This window comes from Scyliorhinus torazame, chromosome 2 (genome assembly GCF_047496885.1).
Source record: "Scyliorhinus torazame isolate Kashiwa2021f chromosome 2, sScyTor2.1, whole genome shotgun sequence".
In the NCBI taxonomy this organism is placed as follows: domain Eukaryota; kingdom Metazoa; phylum Chordata; class Chondrichthyes; order Carcharhiniformes; family Scyliorhinidae; genus Scyliorhinus; species Scyliorhinus torazame.
The window spans coordinates 165778138-165804139 of record NC_092708.1 but is presented as its reverse complement, the minus strand read 5'-3'; the positions used below and the strand labels follow the sequence as shown (position 1 = coordinate 165804139).

The 26002-nt window shown below is 50.9% G+C and overlaps 1 protein-coding gene across 1 annotated transcript in view; it reads right to left on the bottom strand.

Moving 5' to 3' along the window:
- kcnh3 (potassium voltage-gated channel, subfamily H (eag-related), member 3) overlaps positions 1 to 26002 on the bottom strand; it is a 1447071-nt gene that overhangs the window by 657805 nt on the left and 763264 nt on the right. The window contains exon 4 of the mRNA XM_072479207.1: positions 6124 to 6254. Within this exon, the coding sequence (XP_072335308.1) occupies positions 6124 to 6254 (131 nt within the window). The remainder of the gene's footprint in view (positions 1 to 6123; positions 6255 to 26002) is intronic.

Here is a 26002-nt window from a genome sequence, read left to right as displayed (position 1 = left end):
ACAGGGTGTCCTCTCCTTTCCTGTTTCTAACCTCAGCCCATACTACCTCAGTAGACGAGTCCTCATCAAACATCCTTTCTGCCACCGTAATACTGTCCTTGACTAACAATCCCACCCCTCCCCCTCTTTTACCACCTTCCCTGAGCTTACTGAAATATCTAAACCCCGGCACCTGCAACAACCATTCCTGTCCCTGCTCTATCCATGCCTCCGAAATGGCCACAACATCGATGTCCCAGGTACCAACCCATGCCGCAAGTTCACCCACCTTATTCCGGATGCTCCTGGCATTGAAGAAGACACACTTTAAACCACCTTCCTGCCTGCCGGTACACTCCTGCAACTTTGAAACCTTACTCATGACCTCACTACTCTCAACCTCCTGTATTCTGGAGCTACAATTCAGGTTCCCAAGCCCCTGCTGAACTAGTTTCATACCCTCCCGAAGAACATTAGCAAATTTCCCTCCTAGGATATTGGTACCCCTCTGGTCCAGGTGTAGGCCATCCCGTTTGTAGAGGTCCCACCGACCCTAGAATGAGCCCCAATTATCCAGAAATCTGAAACCTTCCCTCCTGCACCATCCTTTGGAATCTGTCTTGTTCCATGTGACACCAGCGCTAGCCCATTAACGGATCATGAATTGCTCCGGGACCAGTGCCAATTTAGTGGTCATAGAAGTCCACCAATTCAGTCCCAGCGTCAACACAACATCATAGAATTATCAAATTTACAGTGCAGAAGGGGGCAATTCGGCCCATCGGGTCTGTACCGGCCCTTGGAAAGAGCACCCTGCTTAAGACCACATCTCCACCCTATCCCCGTAACCCAGTCTCACCTTTTTTTTGCACTGAGGGATAATTTAGCATGGCCAATCCACCTAACCTGCACATCTATCTGTGGGAGGAAACCGGAGCACCCGGAGGAAACCCACGCAGACACGGGGAACAAGTGCAAACTCCACTCAGACAGTCACCCGAGGCCAGAATTGAACCCAGGACCCTGGAGCAGTGCTAACCACTGTCACTGTGCCACTGTGCCATCATTTCTGAAATGGAGAATCTCGCCCATGGGCTTTTATATGAAATGATTTATGAGTGTCATTGTCAAAAATCACATCAAGAATAGGCAATCTATGCCTATTCGGCAGCGCCAAACCACCCTCCCCGACTATGCTCCAACCACATTTTCTTCACCCGCGGGGTTTTATTCGCCCACACAAAGTCCGAGATGATCTTGTTCACCCGCTTGAAAAAGGCCTTAGGGATGAAGATAGGGAGGCACCGAAAGACAAACAGAAATCTGGGGAGGACCGTCATTTTCACGATCTGTACCCTCTCCGCCAGTGACAACGGGAGCATGTCCCATCTCTTAAAATCCCCTTCCATTTGCTCTACCAACCGGGATAGGTTAAGCTTATGCAGTGCCTCCCATTTCCGAGCCACCTGGATTCCCAGATAGCGAAAGCTCTTCCCTACCATTCTAAGTGGCAGCTCTCCCAGTCTCTGCTCCTGCCCTCTAGCCTGAATCACGAACATCTCACTCTTCCCCATGTTCAATTTATACCATGAACAACTGCCAAATTCCCCCAAGATCCGCATAACCACCCCCATCCCCTTCAGCGGGTCCGAAATGTACAAAAGCAAATCGTCCGCGCAGAGCGAGACCCGGTGCTCCACACCTCCCCGAACCAGCCCCTGCCAGTTCCTCAAAGCTCTTAGCGCCATGGCCAGTGGCTCTATAGCTAGAGCAAACAATAACGGGGAGAGGGGGCACCCTTGCCTCGTCCCTCGATGTAATTTAAAATACGCCGACCTCAGCCGGTTCGTACGCACGCTCGCTACAGGCGGCTGGTAGAGCATCCGCACCCAGCCAATAAAGCCCTCACCAAACCCAAATCTTGCCAGCGCCTCCCACAGGTACTCCCACTCCACCCGATCAAAAGCATTCTCCACATCCATCACTACCACTACCTCCGCCTCTCCTCTTTCTGAGGGCACCATAATAACATTTAAAAGCCTCCGAATGTTGGCCTTGAGTTGCCTGCCCTTAACGAATTCCGTCTGGTCTTCCCCTATCACTCCCGGAATGCAGTCTTCTATCCTTGTGGCCAATATCCTAGCCAACAACTTGGCATCCACATTCAAAAGCGAGATCGGCCTATATGACCCACACTGCTCGGGATCCTTCTCCCGTTTAAGAATAAGTGAAATCGAGGCCTGCGACATTGTCGGGGCGAGTATTCCCTTCTCTCTAGCCTCGTTAAATATTCTCACCAGCAGTGGGCTCAATATCTCTGAGAACTTATAAAATTCCACCGGTAGCCGTCCGGCCCCGGAGCCTTGCCCGACTGCATGCCCTCCAGCCCCTTGATAATTTCCTCAATCTCAATTGGGGCTCCCAGCCCCTCCACCAAGTCCTCCTCCACCCTCGGAAACCTCAACTGATCCAGAAATTGCCTCATCCCCTCTACTCCAGCCGGGGGTTCCGACTCATGTAATTTACTGTAAAATTATTTTAAAACTTTGTTCACCCCCCCCCCCCCCCCCCCTCCCCCCGGGTCCAAGACCATGTTACCATCCCTATTCTTCACTCTACCAATCTCCCTGGCTGCCATTCTCTTCCAAAGCTGTTGCGCCAACATCCTACTTGCCTTTTCACCGTACTCGTAAACCGCCCTTTACCTTCCTCAACTGCTCCACTGCTTTCCCTATGGTCAACAACTCCAACTCCGCCTTCAACCTCCGCCTCTCCCGCAGGAGGTCCGAGTCGAAATGAGTTCCCCTCGAACAACCGCCTTCAGAACTTCCCAAACTGTCGCCGCAGATACCTCTCCCGTGTCATTTGTCTCCAGGTAGTTCTGGATGGACTTATTCACCTGCCCGCAGACCGCTTAATCCGTTAGCAACCCCACATCCAGTCTCCATAACGGACGTTGTCCTCTCTTCTCACTAACCCGCAAATCCACCCAATGTGGGGCATGATCCGACACTGCAATTGCCGAGTATTCCGTCCTCGCCACCTTCGGTATTAGCGCCCTGCTCAGAATAAAAAAGTCAATACGAGAGTATGGACGTCAGAAAAAAAAAACTCCTTTGCCCTCGGCTGTGTAAACCTCCATGGGTCTATACCCCCCATCTGTACCAAAAAGCCCTTCAATTCCTTTGCCACAGCCGGCTTGCTCCCTGACCTGGATATTGACTGGTCCAATTCCGGATCAATGACCATGTTAAAGACCACCCCCCCCTTATGATCAGGTTGTATGACTCTAAGTCCGGGATTTTACCTAGCACACGCCTCATAAATTCCATGTCGTCCCAGGTCGGAGCATATATGTTCACGCGCACCACTCGTACACCCTCCACCCTTCCACTCACCATTATGGACCTACCCTCCTTATTGACACGATTCTCCCAGCCTCAAATGCCATTCTCTTACTAGTCAAAATTGCTACCCCCCTGGTCTTTGAGTCCAGTCCTGAGTGGAACAACTGGCTAACCCATCCCTTCCTCAATCTCGTCTGGTCTATGACCTTAAGATGTGTCCCTTGTAGCATTGCCACGTCTGCCTTCAGTTCGCTTAGATTGCCGAACACCCGAGCCTTCTTGACCGGCCCATTCAGTCCGCTCATATTCCACGTAATCAGCCTAGATGGGGGGTCCCTCAGCGGGTCATTAGCCCTGGGCTTCCTTGCGAGGGCTCAGTGCCCTCTATCCACCTCCAGGGGCCGAGGGAACGCCCCAGCCCCCATCAACTTCTCCAGCATGTCCGTCACATAAGCCCTCGCATCTGATCCCTCACTGCCTTCAGGGAAGCCAACAATTCTGAGGTTCTGCCTCCTGGATCCATTCTCCAGGTCCTCCAGCTTCTCCTGCATCCTCTTCTGGTGGTCGTCCAACACCTCCACCTTGTTCTCCAGTACGGTTATATCGTCCTCCTGGTCGGATAACTTTTGTTCGATCTCCTGTATCGCTTTCCCCTGGGTCTCCTGATTCAAGACTACTTGATCAATCGAAGCCTTGATTGGGTCCAGCGTATCCTTTTTCTGCTTGGTGAAGCAATCCTCAAAAAACTTCACCAGCTGCTCCATCGACCACTGTGCCCATCTCTCCTCGGCCCTTGCCCTCCGCCATGCTATCCCGCGGTACCAGCTCCGCTTGCTTCTCACTACCAGGACTGAGTCGTTTCACACGGCCACTTCTGGTCCAATTCTCCATACACCAGAGAGGGAATCCTCCTTACTGTAGCACAGTTCACCGAATTATCCCATAAAATCCGAAAAAAATCGGGGGAAAAAGGTCCGAAAGTCCGTTACAGGCGGGAGCTATTGAATGTGCGACCTACTCCTCCATGGCTGCCACCGGAAGTTGCTCAACTCTTCTCTTTCAACGAGTCCCAGTGCTCCCTACTAGGAATCGGCACTCAGTGCAAAATCAAATAAAACGCTGGTACAGCTCCCAAAATATCATACTTTAATTCATTACTGTGATGTCTTCCTCCCCGACTGAGTCACAGTGCTAGACTTTAAAACAAACGAATGTGTGCCTGTATCAACAGGAATCTCCTCTAATTAACTCTGAAAGATAATATTCAACAAGATGTCACAGAGCTGACGTGAATTTCGAGTTGTGAGTCGCAATCTCAGACTGCATACTTTTTGATTAATGGAGTTGCTGATTGCAGCTAATTCCTGCTCCAGATATTTAGTTGTTTCCCATGGATAAGAATAACTAGCTCCTCATATATACCACTACTTTATAAGCTGCTGAAGGCCAGCAATTCTGTGTCAATCATCTTATCTCTTTTACAATGTTTGACTGGGAACAGAACTAGAAATTTTAATTAATTCTGTGACATTTTCATTTCATTTTCATTTCATTTTCAATTTATTGAATGCATCCTTTTTTCTGAACAAGTGGAAAAATAACATTAAAGTAACATTAACCCATGGACTGGTGACAGGTTGATTCATTTTCAGATCATCAATTGACACTGGAAAAAGCTACAGAAATAAAGCCAATCCATAATAAGTATTATCATTATTAATGTAATATTAACCTTCGTGGACTATAAGATACTCTTAAAACATAATTCTAAAACAAAAGGAGCCTCAACCCAAACTCTTTTTCCATCCAATGTTGATAAAGCTCCTACCTGGCCTAACTTCTTTTGATTATAGGTCAAGTAATTAGTATTATTTCTCTCATGAGGACATTATGGTATGTTTAGTCAAACGCACTGTTGTTTTATGTTACCTGTGGAAGAGGATCTCTGTAGATACGCACACTTCATGTCCGAGGATAGAAACAAATGCAGACTGAAGAATGGAATTTTTTTTCTGTTGAGTGTCAGATTCCTTACTGAATACAGCGAGAAATGAGGTAGGGCCAAACTGAACCTAGTTCCCAATGAGCATGCACTGTAAGCACCAAAATGCTTCTGACCCCTCCATTCATCCATCTCGCCCTGACTTTAAAATCACCTTTTTGACCAACCTTCCAGTCAACTTCTCCCCCAGTATCTCCTTTAGCTCACTGTTCATTTTGTTTTTTTAAGCACACTTATATGAAATACCCTGGGATATAACTGATTTTTCAACACTATTGATTTTTGCTCTGATAAATCGGCAATGTAACTCAGGAAAGATAAAGGAACAGTTGGTAAATTGAGTGGGATTACACATTAGTGTAGCAAGAGGCAAGTTTCCAAAGCTGTGGTTTAATACTGTGAAAAGGGAAAAGCAGAGGTTTGACACTACATCTGACCAATGTTGTTTCTTATGTGGTGATGCTTAATGCTGGCATAGGGCAACAATGGGGAAACAGGTCCTAGCATTGAAATGTTTAACCTTCAGCAGCAGAAAAGATATATCCCATGTTTAATATGAGCTCATGTCAAGATACAAAAACAGCTGAAACAAAATGAAGAATGAAGATGTGTTTTTTTACCCAGCAGGGTATGCCTATGCTTGTAATTTTTGTTTACCACTACAGGGCATGAAGTGGCTTCACTCCCTTACATCACATGCCGATCACCAAAGATCAAAATTTAAAATAATCAACCTATAGAATAGAAAAGGGTCTGAACCAGCACATCAAGTAACCTCTGGGTTCTTATACATACATTGTTTAGCTTGAGCTTGCTCTTGTCCTGTTTCTGTAGGTGTCCTGACAGGTGGTACAAAACAGCTCTGCTCCTTCTTCTGTTAGCGTTGAATCCTGGGGGCCTGGTGTTTTGGTAGATTTCCACATCATCTGCAAGTGGGAAAGAAGATACACCTATTTGCATTAGTTAAAAATTATAGAAATGTACGGAGATGATACCCACAGAAATGCATACAAATAGGGGTGATGAATGGGGCTGACAATTATTATTCCTGAGTCAAGTATAATGGGGCGTTTCCCCTTTACTGTACTGGAAAGTTGGCCTTGATTTATACACTCAGGATTGGGAATGGGGCTTGAAACCACACACTATTATGCTCTAGTGAGAGCTGGTCCACAGAGATTTTCAGTTCCCCACCATACATATAGGGATTTACATATAAATATTCTTCTGATACAAATATTGTGTTGAATTGTACTCACTGTTGCAACATCGGAATTTTCATACAGCAAGATCTCAAACATACAATGTAATAATGACCAGATAATCTGTTTTTGTGATGTTGATTGGGAGATAAACATTGGTCAGGAAACCAGGAAAATTTCAGGTTTTTTATTTACTCATTCATGGGATGTGGGCATCATTAGCTAGTTCAGTACTTATTGCTCATCCCTAATTGACTTTGAGAAGTTGGTGGTGAATGCCTTCATAAACTGTTGCAGTCCATGTGTTGTAGAAATGGAAACACTCATAGTGCATAGGAAGGGAGTACCAGGATTTTGGCCCAGTGACAGTGAAGGAACGATGATCTGGTTCCAAGTCAGGATGGTATGGCTTGGAGAGGAACATGCTGGTGGTCATGTCCAAGCATCTGCTGCTCTTATTCTTCTAAATGTTCGAGGCTGCAGATTTGGAAGGCGCTATTGAAGGAGCCTTGGTGAGTTTCTGCAGTGTATCTTGTAGATAGTGCACACTGCTGCCATTGTGCATTGGTGTTGGAGGGAGTGAATGGTGGTGGATGATTTGCCAATCAAGTGAGCTGCTTTGTCCAGGATGAGCTTCTTGAGTGTGAGAGCTGTACTCATCTAGGCAAGTGGAGAATTCTTTAAGACAGCACCAGGGGATCATTTACATCCACCTGACAGGGCCTCAGTTTAATATCTCATCTGAAAGATGTTAAATCTGAAAATGCAGCACCCTTTCAGGACTGCACGGGAGTATCAGCCTATATTTTTGTGCTTAAATAAGTGGGACCTGATGCCAGAACATTCTAACATAAAGGCAAGGGAGCTACCAACTGAACCATAGCCGGCACCACAATGTATGCTCCTTTCTCAATGTTTTATTTCACCATTCACTCAAATTTCAGCTGAGGTTTTCTTAATTACAAAAATAAGACCAGGATTTAATGTTACGCTCTGATGAACTAGAAAGCAGGTCTTGACTTCTTCAACTCCAAGTTTATTGTGTTCAGTAATCAAAGTACCACCAGTATCCCCTTTATATTTGCTGTAGTCTATTAGCAATAAGTGCAACAATTAAACCCCAATTCCAACGTAAGCACTCGGGAACATTAACGTTTTCCTAACATTTAAGCCAACATTATTCAAATAGTAACAACTAGCTCCCTCTAAAGCAGGATCATGTCCTTCAAAAAAAGACAGAACATGCTAGAACTGCTCAGTAGTTCTGGTAGCATCTGTCGACACAAATAATGGCCTGAACCTTTCAGATAGCAGGGTCCCGGTTCCCATTATCTGAACAGTCAACGAGGAAGACATCCACCCCAATTCTGAGTGCCCTTAAATGAGTGCTAAGTGATTGCAGGCAGGACTTAACACCCCTCAGTCAGAAGGTAGTCCTGCCTTACAGTGCTGCCGTTCTCCAGTCCCTGCTGCGACAGTGCTTCTGTGGGCGGAAGAATAAATACAGGAAGATGCCTGAGACTAAGTCCAGGCACTGGAAGCCCAGGTTACTTCAAGGGGTCCCAAGGTGGGGAGGGTTGGGAAAGCTTGGGCGAGGAGGTGAGGAAGGGGGCAATCGAGGTCCTGGGCTTAATGCCAGGGCTGGGGTGAGAGGCCCGGAGACCACCGGACCACAAATAGGGGGTGACTTCTGAAGGGGGCTTCTGATGAAGGTGCTCCTTCCCTTATCCTGTGCAGGATCTAACTCTGTTGACATTTGGCCTTCCTCCATGCAAGTTCAATCCTCCTGCCCAGCCTAAATGGGCATTAAGTGGCCAATTATTGACCACTGCTGCAAGGACAGGCTTCTCATCTGAGGCCATGCCCAGCCCAGTGTAAAATCACTTTGTGGCCGGGGTAGGTGGAAACCCGTAGGGAATCATGTCCCTCCTTCCAAAAAAGCGGGGGGAGTGCAAAATTCTGGCCAATATTTGGTTTCAGTTCTGTGGACCTTTCATCATATGAAAGATCACAGGATTGAAACATTAACTCTGTTTCTCTGTGCATAGCTGCTGCCAGACTTAATGAGCATTTATAGAATTTGCTGTTCTTAGTCCAGATCTCCAGCATCCACAGGATAAACCAGGGGCTGGATTTAATGTTTGCAGCAGTGGACCTGTCCACCTGCTGAGAGGCCAATGGCAATCCTGCAACAACGATTCCCAGGCACCCCAATGTGATTAGGAGTCAATCAAACACCACCCAGTCAGCTTCAAGGTCCCCGGTCCTACATGGCCAGTATCCTGCATCCCAGAGCTGCCGGCCAATCATGGACCAGCAGCTCATCAGCATCAGCAACACCACAATGGGCAGTGGTCACTGCCAGTACTGTAACAGTCTCCTAGAGGAGGAGCAGCCATGGAGGCCACTGAGTCCAGGGCCAGTGAAAAAGGCCGCTTGCAGGTCCCTCTTTTGGGCATGGTGTCTGAACAGGTGGGACGCCTCCACCCCCATATGCACTCTGGCTGTTACGTGGTCCTTAGTTGGCCTAGGGTGGTGATGCCTTCCTTGATCCTTCTCGTCCAACTCTTAATTGGGAGGAGTTGTGAATGTGGCAGGCTCTCCGCTCTGCACCTGCCTGCCCCACCACATGCCCTCCCGCCACTGCGACCAGCCCATTCTGGAGATGGTGGGTGGGGGCGGGGGATTAAATTCTATCCATGTTCCTTTGACAGATATGGAACCGAAAATATATCAAAACTTCAAACAAGAGTTTCCTCAATGACTTACTCATAACTTCAATGATTGCATCCAACCCATATTGACTTGATTCATTTATGCATATTGTTCAAAGAAGTAAACGCGTAAACAAACCGCAAAACAGCTTGTACCCGAGCAAATCTTTTACCTGTTTAAAACAAACACTGCTGGCTTACAGCTTCAGTTCAGTGTGCCTTCATTTGTGAAATATGGCTTGGAGTCGTTGCAGTGACAGGAGATACTGCAGAGCGGGAGCGGGGGGTGGTGAGGTGTCTTGCAGGGTAGATAAAATTGGGGGTAGGTGGGGACAAGGCACATAAATGTAATGAGCAGTGGAGATTGGGGATCCTCTTAAATTTAACACATGGGAGGAAAGAAACTAAGCTGGATCTGGAAGACTTGCATTGGCCGAGGGAGCAAAGACTGAGAGCAGGTCAGAACCCTAACAGAGGCTCTGCAGTGGATTTGGGAGGGAGCGTAGGACTGGACTAATGTCTAAGTGAAAAGTTCATTCTGAAAGATACCACAAGGGTGAGGAGACATTTTAATCAAAAGAACATATACATGGGTCACGATTCAAGTTGAAGTTCGGTTTTGGGTGTGTTTGGCAGGAGGCTTTACGACGGCCGCATTGTACCGCAGCACGGTAGCGCAGTGGGTAGCACTGTTGCTTCACAGCTCCAGGTCCCAGGGTCGATTCCTGGCTTGGGTCATTGTCTGTGTGGAGTCTGCATGTTCTCCCTGTGACTGCGTAGGTTTCCTCCGGGTGCCCCGGTTTCCTTCCACAAGTCCCGAAAGATGTGCTGTTAGGTAATTTGGACATTCTGAATTCTCCCTCTGTGTACGCGAACAGGTGCCGGAATTTGGTGATTAGGGGCTTTTCAAAGTAACTTCATTGCAGTGTTAATGTAAGCCTACTTGTGACAATGAAGATTCTTATTTAAAAAGATTATTATTATTGGTGAGATTGCGGCCTGTATTCAATGGCACCTAGTGCCAAAAATGAACTCCCATGAGATTCTCGACAGTACCAGCATCTCACTGACTCGTGCCTCATCCGCTTACTGCCAACAAAAGGGAGATCCTTTTAAGTACACCCTCACTACTCGTTCCCAGTCAACACACAAGCATGGCAACGCGCAGACCCGCTCCTCACTTTGGAGATGCCGACGTCGCAAGGCTTCTCAACACTGTGGATGAAAGGCAGGGCACCCTGTTCTCCAGATAGAGTCGGAGGACCAGCAGCGGGTGAGCAATGCCGCCTGGGAGGCAATGACAGCGGCTGTTCCACCTCTGATGTGCAGATGTACCTTGACATTACACAAGACCACCGAAGATCAAGAAGAGTGAGGAGCACTAAATGGGCACTTGCGGGGGTAGGGGGGAGTCATTATCTGTAGCTAGGAGGAATGGAAATCTGTCATAGTGAAATGTGCACCATTAAAACATGTCACACCTCATACCTGTGAAGCCTCTGTCATGTTAATCTTCACAGTGGCCCTGCCCGCAACCCCGTCCCCTGTTAACCTCCGCTCCCCCCACCCCCTGGACATAGTGGTCCAAGATCAAAGGCCTCAGTTGCAGACCCTGTTCAGAGGATTAGTGTGAGCGCACTGTCACCAGATAGACAGAAGTCAGACTTTAGCAGAAACTAAGGAGCACCAGAGCTTTCCTCACAGCGAGTTATCATCACCCACCTGCCTTGTAAGGTGACCTAATGACAGGACCCACACAGGTCCTTCACCTTGGAGTGTTGTTACACAGACCCTTGAAGGTGGGAATAGGATGGTCGGGGATGGGGCGGGGTGAGGGGGAGGGTTGGGGAATGTGGGGGGGAAACGAGGAGGGGAGGTGAATGATGGAGGAAGGGAAATGGTGGGGCAGGGGGATTAGGGGCAAAGGACTGGGGGGATGGAGGTAAATGGGGGGAGGGGGGTTAACGGGAATGGAGGGGAAGGAAATAGGGGAGCTTGTTCTGACAGACACAGCCTCGTCCTATGAGTATCTGGAGACGATGAGGGCTTCCCTGATCCGCCTAGCATGTCAGATCCTTGCCGCCGCCAGTCCAGTATCCTCACTTTCCTTCTTGGCCTCGTCCTCCAGCCCCAACTGGACCCCCTCATTGTCCTAATCCCGCTCCTCAGATGAGGCCACATGTCCATCCTGCTCCACCTTTTCTTCCAGCATGTCACCCCGCTGCTGTCCAGATAATTATAATAATCTTTATTGTCACAAGTAGGCTTACATTAACATTGCAATGATGTTACTGTGAAAATCCCCTAGTCGCCACATACCGGCGCCTGTTCGGGTACACAGAGGGAGAATTCAGAATGTCCAATTTACCTAACAGCATGTCTTTTGGGACTTGTGGGAGGAAACCGGAGCACCTGAAGGAAACCCACACAGATACAGGGAGAGTGTGCAGACTCTGCACAGACAGTGACCCAAGCCGGGAATTGAACCTGGGATCCTGGCGTTGTGAAGCAACAGTGCTAACCACTGTGCTACCGTGTCACCCGGTACTGTGGAGGGCACAGTGGACCACCGCAAAGCGGGAGACCCTCTGAGGTGGCATACTGCAAGGCATCGGAAACTCATTTTCAGCAGCCCGGTCATCAACAGCATGGGGGGGGCAATGTGGGCTTCCTGATAACAGGTCTCCACCTCAGTCTCAGGCCTCCACACCGGCGTCATCAGCTGTGACCTCAGCGGGTATCCCTTGTCCCCCATGAGCAATTTCTTATCCTGGGTTGGTCCTCGAAGACACCGTGGATCTCGAAGTACTCCAGGATGAAGCTGCCATATATGCTCCCTAGGTAACTGGCACGCACATGAATGGTTCTGAGGCGGTGGTCGCACATAACCTGGACATTCAGGGAGTGGAACCCCTTCCTGTTAATAAATGGCACTGCCAGATGCCCCGGTGCTCGCAGGGCGACATGCGTGCCATCGATCGGTCCTGGACCTGGGGCATGAGGCGACGGCATCAACTCCTGCAGCTCGGGCATCTTGGTGGTCCTGGTCCAGCTCAAAGGTGATATAGTCTGATGCTCGGGCATACAGATTGTCCGTCACCTCCGGGATGCATTTGTGGGCCACACAGGCCCCCGCTCGAGCCCTGGAATGACATGGTGCTGGAAACGTTTAGAGTTGCAGCGACCTTTGTGGCCACTGGGAGCGGGTGCCATCCTCTTCCATGGGGGGTGCCATGTCTGTGAGAACATGGCACAGGTACCGCATTGTCTCTCTGCTGAGATGCAGTCTCAATAGTGCCTGTCCGCTCATTGACAAATTAATTTCCGCTTTTACCTGGGCAGGCAAGAATTCCAGAGTCCACAGCGCTCTGCCTCAGAGAGCCACAGGATCGGGAGGTCAAATCTCCTGTTTTATTATTGGGCTGCCAACATACAGAAAATCCTGCAATGGTTTAGTGACCCTGGCTCAAATTCGGGTAAAATGGAGGCTCGGTCTTGCACCACAACCGTCTCCCTATGTGTCATAATTTCTGCACTGCTGCCCTTCTCCCCTACAGGTCTTTCCTCGAGTTCTGTAGTTGTCTCCTCTCTCAGGATTTGGAAGCAGTTCCGAGTACCTCAAACTTCTCTCACTGTCTTCACTTGCCCCGATCTGCGACAATCACCTCTATGTGCCTTCGGGCTTGAATCCATCATTCCGGTCTTGGGGAGCAGGAAGTCTTAGGCACTTCAGAGACTTGTTTTTAGAAGGAGGTTTTGCCAGCCTTGAGAGGCATATGGACACATTTAGTTTGACGGGCTCCAACCTTTTTCATTTCTTTCAAATTCTAGATTTCTCATGTAAGTTTTTTTCCTCCTTCCTCCTGGCCCCACCCTCTTCCTTATTAGAAAAGGTCTTTGTAATGTTCTTGCCAGATGGCTTGATTTAAAATACAAGAACACTTGTAGATAAAGCTATAAACAACTTATTAACATTAACTGTGGGTCAAATATATACAAAACAACAGATGAATAATAGTATGAACATGCACAAGCAATCTCTCTCCCCCACAGCTCGCTCGTCAGTCTGAGGTCACCTGACTCTAACATTCACTTATATACTAAGGAAACACCTAGTAACTAGTCGGTGAATTACAACACAACCATGGTATCACTGCATCCCCTTTCCTTTGAAGGAATAAATTAATACATTATCATCTGTATATTTACATGTGATATCATTAGCCTGTGAGTCTAACAGCATTAATGTTTTTATTTAAAATTTAAAAGAAACTCGTTTAACAAAAATATACATATATACAAGAACAGCAAGCATTGTATGTATGGATAGTCCAAATCTACAAATTGAGTCGATCAGGTTTTCTTCTGTCTCTGGTTGATCTTCTCAAAGTTTGACCTTGCTGCTCAGAACTTGTTCTCCATGGCATTCTCATGCTCAGGAACTGCTGAACTATCTGACACTGCAGCTGGCGTTGACTCTGACGTAGATTCAACATCCATCACTTTGTTGTGAAAGTCTTCTCTGGTTTTCAAGAGTGCGCAACGATTGCTTCTTAAAACCAACACATCCTCTGTCTGTGCATTGTAGGAACGAGGTGCTACTTCTTCAAGTACAATGGCTTTGTTCGACCAATTGTCTGAATCTTCCATTCTCACAATGTCATCACTACTCAGAGATGGTAAAGTTCTAGACACTCTATCATACAACTGCTTTTGTTTCACTTTAATGTTTTGCATTTCCTGCAGGACCACTGCATTCTCCTCCTTCTTTTCCAAGTATGGAAGTGTGGTATGCAACCTTCTATTCATGAGTAACTCTGCTGGCGATCTACCATGTGACAATGGTAACCCTTTGCAACATGATTTTGCGAGATATAGATCAGATTGGCTGTCTATTGCTTTCTGTAATGATTATTTTACAATGTGTACACTTTTTCATTCAGATCTTTGTGATCTAAGCCTTTACAAGCATCACAATTTTTTGCTTCACACATACCATGGAATTTACCTCATTGGTAGTTTCTTCTATCTTCTTGATAACTTGTGGTTTTGTGTCAGATAGGGGTGGTAGGGTAGAAATGGGATTGACATGCAGATCTGCATGTTCAGCAATTTCACTACTAATAGTTTATATTGGTGGTTTAGGTAATGCAACTTCTTTAAATTGTAACTCGTTGGCAAATGGTAGTCTACTAAAATCAGTGAACACATTGCTGAATTTGCTGATAATGTTCTCAGAATCATTGGAGTGTTGCTCCAATCCTTTGTGGATGTTATATACCAACTGCACTAGACCTAAATCTTCACAGGACTGATCGCCGAATAATGAACCCAAGCTCTTGGATACAATACAGAATGGGATGGAATAAACTGGGTACTTCATCACCACACTCGGGTTGCAAGCACCACAACACTTAATGCTTGAACCATTATAATCTCTCAGAGAGATTTTGTGATTTCTTCTAATCGGCTGAATTTTTAGATTTTATAAATCAGTCATGCTTATTAAATTGGCTTTGGCACCAGTATCTAACTTCAATTGGACCACTGTACGGTTCACTTCAAGTGGTAGCAGCCATTTGTCCTCATCAACCGCATTTATTTTAAATGGAGCATCAGTGTGCATTTTTTTAAACAGAAAACAATTTTTTGATGTCCCCCCAAAATTCCTCTTCTCTGTTATTACGCCATCAAACAATGATGTTTCATCACTGGAGACTGTGTCTTCCACTGTGTTGACCAATCAGGGGTTGAGTTTAGAGTAACAATTCTGAACAATGTGATTTATTTCCTTTGCATCTGGAACAAAACTTGCTAAACGCTGGACTTAATTTGCACCTTTGACCACATCTTCCACACAGAAATACTTTGTTATGACCTTTAACTTGTTTGTTGGTATGCGAGGAGCTGCAGCAACTTTCCTGCCTTTTTTGGAAGTTTCCCACCTTTTTGGAAAAAGGGTGGCAACCGGAGTGTTTTCCTCCAAGAATATGCTGCCATTACTGAGAAACATTTTAGAATGTTGTGCTGCTAGATCATGAGTCTGACAAATCTTAACTGTTTGTTCCAAAGTAGCTCTGATTTACTCAGCTTACTTTCATTCACACCAAACACAATCTGACCCCGAATCATGGAAGATTCCATCGCAGAAGATTACATGTTTTGGTTTTAACTTTAAAACAGTGATGAATTGATTTATGGACTCTTCTTTCTTCTGTAAATGTGATCTAAACACATAGCATTCATAAATTTCATTCTTTCTGGAGGTGCAATGTTCATCAAATCTTCAAATTGCTTTGTTAAAATTTTTACTATCTTCAACGTTTGCAAATTGAAACGTATTAAACTCAGCAATTTCTTCGGGCCCTGTCGCTGTTCTGAGCATCGCATTATTACGCAAATCTGAACAATTTCCTAAATTTACTGCAGTAGGAAACAAATTGTTGTTTAAACATGCGCCAGTTGTTGTCCACTTTACCATGAAATCTGAGACTGAGTGGTGGCTTCAACTACTCCATGTTGTTAATTTTTGCAGTCTGAAAAATCTTCAAATCTCTGTGGACCTTGTGGCAGGCTTGTTTTTTTCTCAGTGTTTAATACCATCCAACCCTGGTACCATGTAATGTTCTTGTTGGATGGCCTGATTTATATTACAAGAATACTTGCAGCTAAAGCAATAAATGATTTATTAACATTAACTGTGGGTCAAATATATACAAAACAACAGATGAATACCAGTATGAACATACACAATCAACCTGTCTCCCAGCTCCCTTGTCAGTCTGAGGTCTCCTGACTCTAACATTCACTTATATACAAATGAGACACCTAGTGGTCAGTTGGTGAATTATAACACAACCATGATATCACTACAGTCCTGTCCTTGGCACAACAGGACAGAGAGTCTACAACAAACCTGTATAGCCCAATTCTTTCTTTGGATCCTGCCTTTGGATGGAGTAAAGGAGAAATGGGTTTGGGGAACTTGGCCCTGTACTTACGAAGGAAGCTTGGAGGGAAGCTCTCCGATGGGTGAATTCCACGTCATCGTGTGCCAGACTGAGTTTGATTCAGTTCAAAGTATTACACAGAACACATTGGAGTAAGGTGAAGATGAGTCAATTTTTTCTTCTTTCGAAATGTGGAGAACAAGTGTGATCGCTGCTCACTTACACCGGCTAACCACATGTGTTTTGTCTTGTCCTAAGATTGCTGGATACAGGGTTTCCTTTTTTGATACAGTGTCTAAGATTTTATGGTTGGCCTAGAACCTTACCCACTGGTAGCAATATTTGGACTCTCCAGCAGTCCATTCGGGGTTAGGGGTAGACCTTCTCACCTTTACCTCTTTAATAGTAAGGAGTCGAATATTGCTCAATTGAAGACTTCCCATGCCACCTAAAGTATCTGCATGGATGGAAGACATGGGGCGAAATTCTCCCGAAACGGCGCAATGTCCGCCGACTGGCGCCCAAAACGGCGCCAATCAGACGGGCATCGCGCCGCCCCAAAGGTGCGGAATGCTCCGCATCTTTGGGGGCCGAGCCCCAACATTGAGGGGCTAGGCCGGCGCCGGAGGAATTTCCGCCACGCCAGCTGGTGGAAACGGCATTTGTTGCCCCGCCAGCTGGCGCGGAAATGACATCACCGGGCAGCGCATGCGCGGGAGCGTCAGCGGCCGCTGACAGTTTCCCACGCATGCACAGTGGAGGGAGTCTCTTCCGCCTCCGCCATGGTGGAGACCGTGGCGGAGGCGGAAGGGAAAGAGTGCCCCCACGGCACAGGCCCGCCCGCGGATCGGTGGGCCCCGATCGCGGGCCAGGCCACTGTTGGGGCACCCCCCGGGGCTAGATCACCCCTTGCCCCCCCCAGGACCCCAGAGCCCGCCCACGCCGCCTTGTCCCGCGGTTCAAAAGGTGGTTTAATCCATGCCGGCGGGACAGGCAATTTATCGGCGGGACTTCGGCCCATTCGGGCCGGAGAATCGAGCGGGGGGGCCCGCTAACCGGCGCGGCCCGATTCCCGCCCCCGCCGAATATCCGGTGCCGGAGACTTTGGCAACCGGCGGGGGCGGAATTCACGCCAGCCCCCGGTGATTCTCCGACCCGGCGGGGGTCGGAGAATGACGCCCGAGGTGTCATTCTTACATCCGGAGAAAATTAAATATACCATTAGGACTTGGTGGAGAGGTTCTACCAGAGCTGACGGCCACTCATCTCATTCTTTAAAGAACTGGACACAGTCAAGAGTTAAGGGGGTTAGGTTATAATGGGGTTAATTTGTATATCATAGGCTTAAACCAATGTTTTTGTTTTTCACTTCTTTGATTCTGTACCTATAATATATATATATATATATACTTCTTTGTTAATATTGTTGTTACTGTTCATATCTGATCACTCAATAAATATATATTTTTTAAAGATTAATTGCCGATAGATTTCTCTTTTTATAAATTAGAGTACCCAATTATTCTTTTCCAATTAAGGGGCAATTTAGCATGGCCAATCCACCTACCATGCACATCTTCGGGTTGTGGGGGGTGATGCCCACATAGACACGGGGAGAATGTGCAAACTCCACATGGACAGTGATCCAGGACCGGGATCGAACCTGGGTCTTCAGTGCCGTGAGGCAGCAGTGCTAACCATTGCGCCACCTGCTGCCAATAGATTTCTGTCAGCTTTTGCTGTGACCGTTGAAATATTTGGTGATTTCCAGAGTTGTTTAGAATTGTTGTGGCACATGCTGACGGGCTTTGTCTAAAGTTCAAGGGTTCTGCACAAACCACTTGCTCCAAAACCTGGATGTAACACTTTGCATTGCTCTTGGTCTACAGCATGACAGGAAGAATGAGTTGAGGCAACAAAGAGCAGGTCAAGATGTAGGAAGGAGTTGAAGAGGAGGGGAAAGTATTTTCAGCAGGAGCCCGAATCTGTTCAGGGAGCTAATCTCTGAACTCACCTTCGAACAATGTCAGCATGCTGTCAAAAATCCACCACTTTCTGCAGCCAGGATTGCAACCAAAGAGTAGGGCAAGGGTGGCAGTGAATGTGACTGTGGCCAAGAACTTTTCTATGTCAGGCTCCTTGAAGGCTGAACGAGTGATGTTTTCAACAACTTCATGTCCATTGTTGCATAAAGGACGGCACTGAGACTCTATATTACCAGAGAGAAAGCCTGTAGATTCATGAGGATTGCAGGATTTGGGAATGTCATCATACCTGGTCCAAAGATGTGTTTGAGATAGACTCCAGGAAACAAGGCCTCGAAGAACTTTAAAACATCTAATTATGTGTACAACTATGTACAGTGATAGATGAGCACGAGGCTCCTTCCAGAACCATCTCTCTTTAAGTTCCAGTATCACGTGATCTGAGATCACTAATAAGGCATATTATCTATTAGCAGAATAGCTATTGCCCTTTACAGGTTCCACGTGGTACAAGTGCCATTGGCAGATGTTGGTTTGCAGGTATCCCACATCAACTCTGGGATGTACCACAACCAAAAGCGATTCCACTCCCTCAATCTCCAGCTTGAGTATGAACATAGACATAGTATCACGCAGGTCACTGTCCACTATCCTGGCAGCACTTATGATGGATGTGATTTTCCCACTAACTTTTGGCGCTCTCCAAATGTTCCCATCCAGGCCACGATGATTGTAAAATCTTGGCGATGCATTCATTGTGTCGTAGTCCACTGTGCTGAGTACATTTGAGCCATCGTAACGAACTTGAAGATGACTAGAGCTATCCTTTGACAACATGGCTGGCGATAAAAGGGATGATGGTGCAAGGCAAAATGTAATGGGTCAGGAATACACAAAGAAAAAAACAGCAAAAACAGCAGGAAATAAGAATACTGGTCCAAAATGTTTTTCCTTCTGAGAAACAAAAGATAGGTCTGGAGAAGGTGTAAATAGAAATAGCAGAGTCATCAGCAATATCCACTGTGGGCATAGATATAGGGCTGAATATGGAGGGGGTGGGGGGGGGTGGGGGGTGCAGTGGCACACTCCCACACCCCGGAATTAAAGTCGGCAAGAAAGCAACTCGCTCTACGCCAGCCCAGCCCATAGCCATAATGTGCTGTGGACGGGCTAAACAAGGACCAAGTGGGACTACCACCCTCACTGGGGAGGAAGTCCTGCCCTCAACAGCTACCGACCTATTGGCTGGCAGCGTCATTAGTACTAGCAGCACAAAGAGCGTGTTAGTGGGCACTGCCAGGTCTGCAACGAGGAACAAGAAGAAGGATTTCTTGGAGACAGGTAAATCTGGGATCTATGGCAGGGAAGGCTTGGGCAAGTGAGGGAGCGGGGTGGGAAGTGACAAAAATGTGAGCAGGTAGGAACAAAAGGGGGGTTCGGTCTTAGGGGTACCCACGTCTGTTGAAAAAGGAAAGCCCTGAAGATAGAAACCCTTCCCTCTCATTGAAATGATTACTTAAAAAATCAGGCTGCCCACACTTGCCAGGCTGCCCACGCCAAACATTTTATGGCATGGGCAGCATTGTCCATGAAATCAGAAATATATGCACAGGCACCCATTTTTGGGGCCAAAAGTCACTCGCAGCTTTGTAACACAAAGCATTAAGGAGCTGGTCACTACACAAAGCTTCAGTAAAACCTGGGCAGGGTCTTTCCAGTTAAACATTTTTTTTAAATCCAGCAATGCAAAAATGCAAATGCACTGCCTGAGATGAAAGTATTTGCTGAACTAGTCTGAAAAGCCTATTTTTCAATTACCAGCCAAGAAGGCTTTGAATTCCAGACTGACTGGAGTAAGCAGTATGTTACACTGGCATTGCATTTAACCCACTCAGTTGCTTTAAATTATTAATTGCAATCGCAGTGTACACTAAAATCTCAAAGAAAAAGGTTTGATCATTAGTAATCGTTTCACGTTCTTTTGCATCCCAGAAATTATTCCAGTTCCACATGTAACAGATTTGAGTGAATAAATATTAAAATTCTCATTAAGTAAATGCATCTGAACATTTTAAATAATTGAACAGTTTATCAAATATCAGCTGCTACTTCTCTCAATGGTTCCCATCTAACGCTGTGGTCGTTTACTAAATTAACACACACAACTGAATTAGGAAACTCCATTGGGGCAATGGCAGCATTTACACTAGTACAGAAATTAGTCACTTGTATTGAGAAGTTGTTTAATCGAATACAACTTCCGTTGGAGCCAATGAAGGAGAAATCTCTCAACATCTGTGGTTGATAGGTGGTAGTGAAAGTGAAAGACCCCATTCTCTGAAAAGTAGAATTGAAATCCATTATTCACTATTACATTCACTATTGTTGACACATTAAGGGAATGGCGAGCGATTAAAACATGAAAGGGATATTTATTCTGAGAAAAGAAACAGAAGCTGTTGGAAATACACAACAGGTTTGTCAGCATCTGAAAATGGGATAAACAGATTACTGTTTCAGATGGAGACCCAGGGCGTCATTCTCCGACCCCCCAGAGGGTCGGAGAATGGCCGTTGGCCGCCATGAATCCCGCCCCCGCCGGTTGCCGAAGTCTCCGAAGGGAGAAAAGTCGGCGGGGTGTTAATGGCGCCGCTGCCGCGGAGAATGTCACGGGTCTGCGCAAGGCAGCCGATTTTCGACCTGCCGATATTCTCCCTTCCGGATGGGCCGAAGTCCCGTCGACGTGATGACCGTTCACGTCGACGTGAATCAAACCTCCTTTTCATCGGCGTGACCTGGTGCTCCAGGCTCACGCCGACCAGCGTGGAGGTGAGTGACGGCCTGGGGGGTTGGCTCTGGGCAGGCGATGGCGTGGCCGCAGTCTGATTGCGTGAGGAGAGGTGTGTCTCGGGTTGTGTGTGTGTGTGCGCGGCGGGGGGGGGGGGGTGGTTAGAGTAGGCTGGGCTCCGGGGGAGTGCCGGGAGGGGGTCCGTGCCGGGGTGGAGGTTGGGGGGGGGGGTCCGTGCCAGGGTGGAGGTTGGGGGGAGGGGATCCGTGCTGGGGTGGAGGTTGGGGGTTGGGGGGGGGTCCGTGCTGGGGTGGAGGTTGGGGGGGGTCCGTGCTGGGGTGGAGGTTGGGGGGGGTGTCCGTGCTGGGGTGGAGGTTGGGGGGGGGTCCGTGCTGGGGTGGAGGTTGGGGGGGGTCCGTGCCGTGCCGGGGTGGAGGCTGGGGGTTGGGGGGGGGGTCCGTGCTGGGGTGGAGGTAGGGGGGGTCCGTGCTGGGGTGGAGGTTAGGGGGGGGGGTCCGTGCTGGGGTGGAGGTTGGGGGGGGTCCGTGCTGGGGTGGAGGTTGGGGGGGGTCCGTGCCGTGCCGGGGTGGAGGTTGGGGGGGGGGTCCGTGCCGTGCCGGGGTGGAGGTTGGGGGGGTCCGTGCCGTGCCGCGGTGGAGGTTGGGGGGGGTCCGTGCTGGGGTGGAGGTTGGGGGGGGGTCCGTGCCGGGGTGGAGGTTGGGGGGGGGTCCGTGCTGGGGTGGAGGTTGGGGGGGGGGGTCCGTGCTGGGGTGGAGGTTGGGGGGGGGTCCGTGCCGTGCCGGGGTGGAGGTTGGGAGTTGGGGGGGGTCCGTGCTGGGGTGGAGGTTGGGGGGGGGTCCGTGCTGGGGTGGAGGTGGGGGGGGTCCGTGCCGTGCCGGGGTGGAGGTTGGGGGGGTCCGTGCCGTGCCGGGGTGGAGGTTGGGGGTTGGGGGGGGTCCGTGCTGGGATGGAGGTTGGGGGGGGGGGTCCGTGCCGGGGTGGAGGTTGGGGGGGGTCCGTGCCGTGCCGGGGTGGAGGCTGGGGGTTGGGGGGGGGGGTCCGTGCTGGGGTGGAGGTAGGGGGGGGTCCGTGCTGGGGTGGAGGTTAGGGGGGGGGTCCGTGCTGGGGTGGAGGTTGGGGGGGGTCCGTGCTGGGATGGAGGTTGGGGGGGGTCCGTGCCGTGCCGGGGTGGAGGTTGGGGGGGGGGTCCGTGCCGTGCCGGGGTGGAGGTTGGGGGGGGTCCGTGCCGTGCCGCGGTGGAGGTTGGGGGGGGTCCGTGCTGGGGTGGAGGTTGGGGGGGGGTCCGTGCCGGGGTGGAGGTTGGGGGGGGTCCGTGCTGGGGTGGAGGTTGGGGGGGGGTCCGTGCTGGGGTGGAGGTTGGGGGGGGTCCGTGCCGTGCCGGGGTGGAGGTTGGGAGTTGGGGGGGGTCCGTGCTGGGGTGGAGGTTGGGGGGGGGGTCCGTGCTGGGGTGGAGGTTGGGGGGGGTCCGTGCCGTGCCGGGGTGGAGGTTGGGGGGGTCCGTGCCGTGCCGGGGTGGAGGTTGGGGGTTGGGGGGGGTCCGTGCTGGGATGGAGGTTGGGGGGGGGGTCCGTGCCGGGGTGGAGGTTGGGGGGGTGTCCGTGCTGGGGTGGAGGTTGGGGGGGGGTCCGTGCTGTGGTGGAGGTTGGGGGGGGGTCCGTGCTGGGGTGGAGGTTGGGGGGGGGGGTCCGTGCTGGGGTGGAGGTTGGGGGGGGGGTCCGTGCCGGGGTGGAGGTTGGGGGTTGGGGGGGATCCGTTCTGGGGTGGAGGTTGGGGGAGGTCTGTGCCGAGGAGGGGGATGGGAGGGCAAGTGAGTTGGTCCACCTGGCCAGGTGCCAGCCTCCAACAGTTGGACCCATGCGGTCCATGCCACCTGGCTGGGGGGAGGAGGGGATATGGGCAATGATGACATGTCGTCGTTCCCCTCCCCCTCACCAGACCGTCATGTTTTCAGATCATCCAGCGATGTTGGCCGCCGTGGTGGCAGCCGCTCATGTCTATGTTGCCCTGGATGAGGAGGAGGAGGAGGAGGAGGAGGAGGAGGAGCGTGCCAGAGAGGCGGCGCAGGCTGCCGCAGATGGGCAGGTGGCAACCGCCCAGGCTGGAGGGACACCTGACCGACAGGACGAGGAGGGGGAGGAGGACGTCACGGCCCCACGGCAACGGAGGCAGCCGAGGGCGCGCCGTGTGTACCGGCCCCGGCAGTCATACCAGGACCTCACGGACCGGGAATGCAGGATGAGACTCCGGATGAGCCGGGAAACCGTGGCACACATCTGCCACCTGCTGGCACACCTGTCACCGCGTGGCACTGGCGGGGGACACCCTCTCCCCGTGTCCGTCAAGGTTACGGTGGCCCTGAACTTTTATGCAACGGGGTCATTCCAGGCACCGAGTGGGGACCTGTCCGGCATATCGCAGACATCGGTGCACCGGTACATCCGGGCAGTGACAGATGCCCTATATGCCATGGCGCACCGCTACATCCGCTTCCCCGTAGACCGGGCCAGCCAGGATGCCCGGGCTGTGGGCTTCTCTGCCGTTGCCGGGTTCCCCATGGTCCAGGGCGCGATCGATGGGATGCACGTCGCCGTGCGGCCACCTGCAGATAACAGGGCTGTGTTCACTAATAGGAAGGGGACCTATTCGATGAACGTACAGGTGGTCTGCGACCACCGCATGATGATCCTGCACATCTGCGCCCGTCACCCAGGCAGTGTACACGACTCATTCGTGTTGTCGCGGTCATCCATCCCCGGCATGTACGAGGGACGCCATCCCCGGCTGAGGGGCTGGTTGCTGGGTGACAGGAGCTACCCATTGCGAACGTGGCTGATGACGCCTATACGGAGGCCACGCAATGAGACGGAGAACCGCTACAATGATGCCCATGTAGCGACAAGGGGAGTGATCGAGAGGGGCTTTGGTGTGCTGAAGATGCGTTTCAGGTGCCTGGACCTCTCTGGGGGCGCCCTCCAGTATCGGTCAGATAGGGTCGGCCGCATCATTGTGGTGTGCTGCGTCCTGCACGACATAGCCCAGCAGAGGGGCGATGTGCCGCAGGCAGAGGAGGGCGGAGTGGAGGAGCAGCAGGAAGAGGCCCAGTCCTCCCCAGATGAGGGGGACGGGGGCAATGGTCAGGGCAGACGGGGTAGACACAGGCGGGTGGCTGTCCACCGTTACCGGCTGGCCCAGCGGGCACGGGACAGACTGATAGACGCCCGCTTCACTGACTAGATGGGCGTGGGAATCGGGTAGTATGGCCATAGACCGCACACCATATTCAGCACCCTCACCCCCCTCCCCAACCCCACCCACCCCACCCGCATGCACCCCCCCCCCCCCCCCCCCCCCCCCACCCATTGCCGATCCACCTGCGGCACAACGGGCCGGGCTCACACAGTTGCGGGTGGACGCGTGTCTATCGCAGGCCATGGAGGATGATGACAACCCGCCCTGCGATGAGCTCCTGGCTCTACATCGTTGGACTATGTCTGACCCATGGCCACAGTACCACCATCCACCCGGACCATCCCTGCATGCTGCTGTGACACTGCAGCGCACGGTCCCGTCCTCTGCCCGGGGGATGTTGATGGCGGCCCAGGGGGAAGGGGGCAGACTCACCTGGGGCTGAGGTAAGACCACCCCTCACACACACACTTGCGCTCAACGTACATGACACCCCCGCACACTTTGGACAGAGCACAAAGGCAGCTTCGGTAGGTGTAACATTGACTTTAATAACCAAAGGAGTTCATGCACGTGCCCTAGCCCCTAAAACTCATCTGTGCCCTGCATCCGTGCCAACTTACTCAGTGTCTAATTGTTTGGCCTTACGGGCCCTTTGACTACGTCTACGTGGTTCCCCAGACGGTACAGCAGAACTGGAGGTGGACTCCTGTGATTCCTGCCCTCTGACACTGGATCCCTTTGGCGGCCGTTTCCTGGGGCGTCCTGGCCGAGATGGGCCAGGCTGTGGCCCGGGCGACTGGGATGGCGAGCTGCCAGCCTGTCCTGCCCGTTGCCCACCCGATGCACCAGGGACGGAAGGGGGGGGAGTCCGAGGTGTCGCGGTGTACCGGGACCTCCCCTACAGAGGGAGCCGGGACGGACCACACCACCTCCTCCTCCCTCGGGGTGCCCGATGGCCCCCAGGCCTCTACATGGGTGGGGGATGCGAACGGACTGGCCATCCGACGCCCCCCCGACATCTGGCGCTGCCAGTCCTGGAGGCCCGTGCTGGTATCGACAGGGATCTGCAGGTTTGCAGCCATGGAGCCCAGGGGGTTGGCAAACCCTGTCTGTGACAGTGGGACGCCGGCTCGCACATGGCCACTGGCGCCGGTGCCCTCAGCGATGGCCTGCAGAGACTGGGCCATGGCCTGCAGAGACTGGGCCATGGCCTGCTGAGACTGGGCCATGGCCTGCTGAGACTGGGCCATGGCCTGCAGAGACTGGGCTATGGCGTTGAGCGCCTCTGCCATCTGGCGCTGGCACTGGCTCATGGCCTCCTGTGAGAGGGCAGCCATGTCCTGGGCCACAGACGCCGCCTGCACGGAAGGCCCCAGGCCTCGCAAACCGTTCCCCATGTCTGACACCGTCGCACCCATTGCCTCCACCGCAGACGCCACCCGTGCGGTGTCAGCCTGGGTGGCACGCATGACCGGCACCACTCCCAGCTCCTGGACGCGGGTGGACTCCTCCACCTGCGACTGCAGCCGCCGCAAGCCGCCCGTCACCCTCTTCGCTCGTCTCCGGGTCGGTGGTTGCATCGGATCCATGTGTGGGTGTGGTAACTGCAGGAACCCGGGATTCATCTGGGCGGCAGATGTTCGCTTGGGCTGGGCTGCCCTCCGACCGCCCAGTCCCTCTGCTGCTCCTACCTCCACCTGCTGTACCGGGACGGCTGTGTTGTGCGCACCAGTGAGTGTATCAGTTGCCTCATCACTAAAGTGCCCAACCGTGGTGAGTGTTTCTGCGATGGTGGAGGGTGTTGGTGACAGCAGTGGCGTTGTGT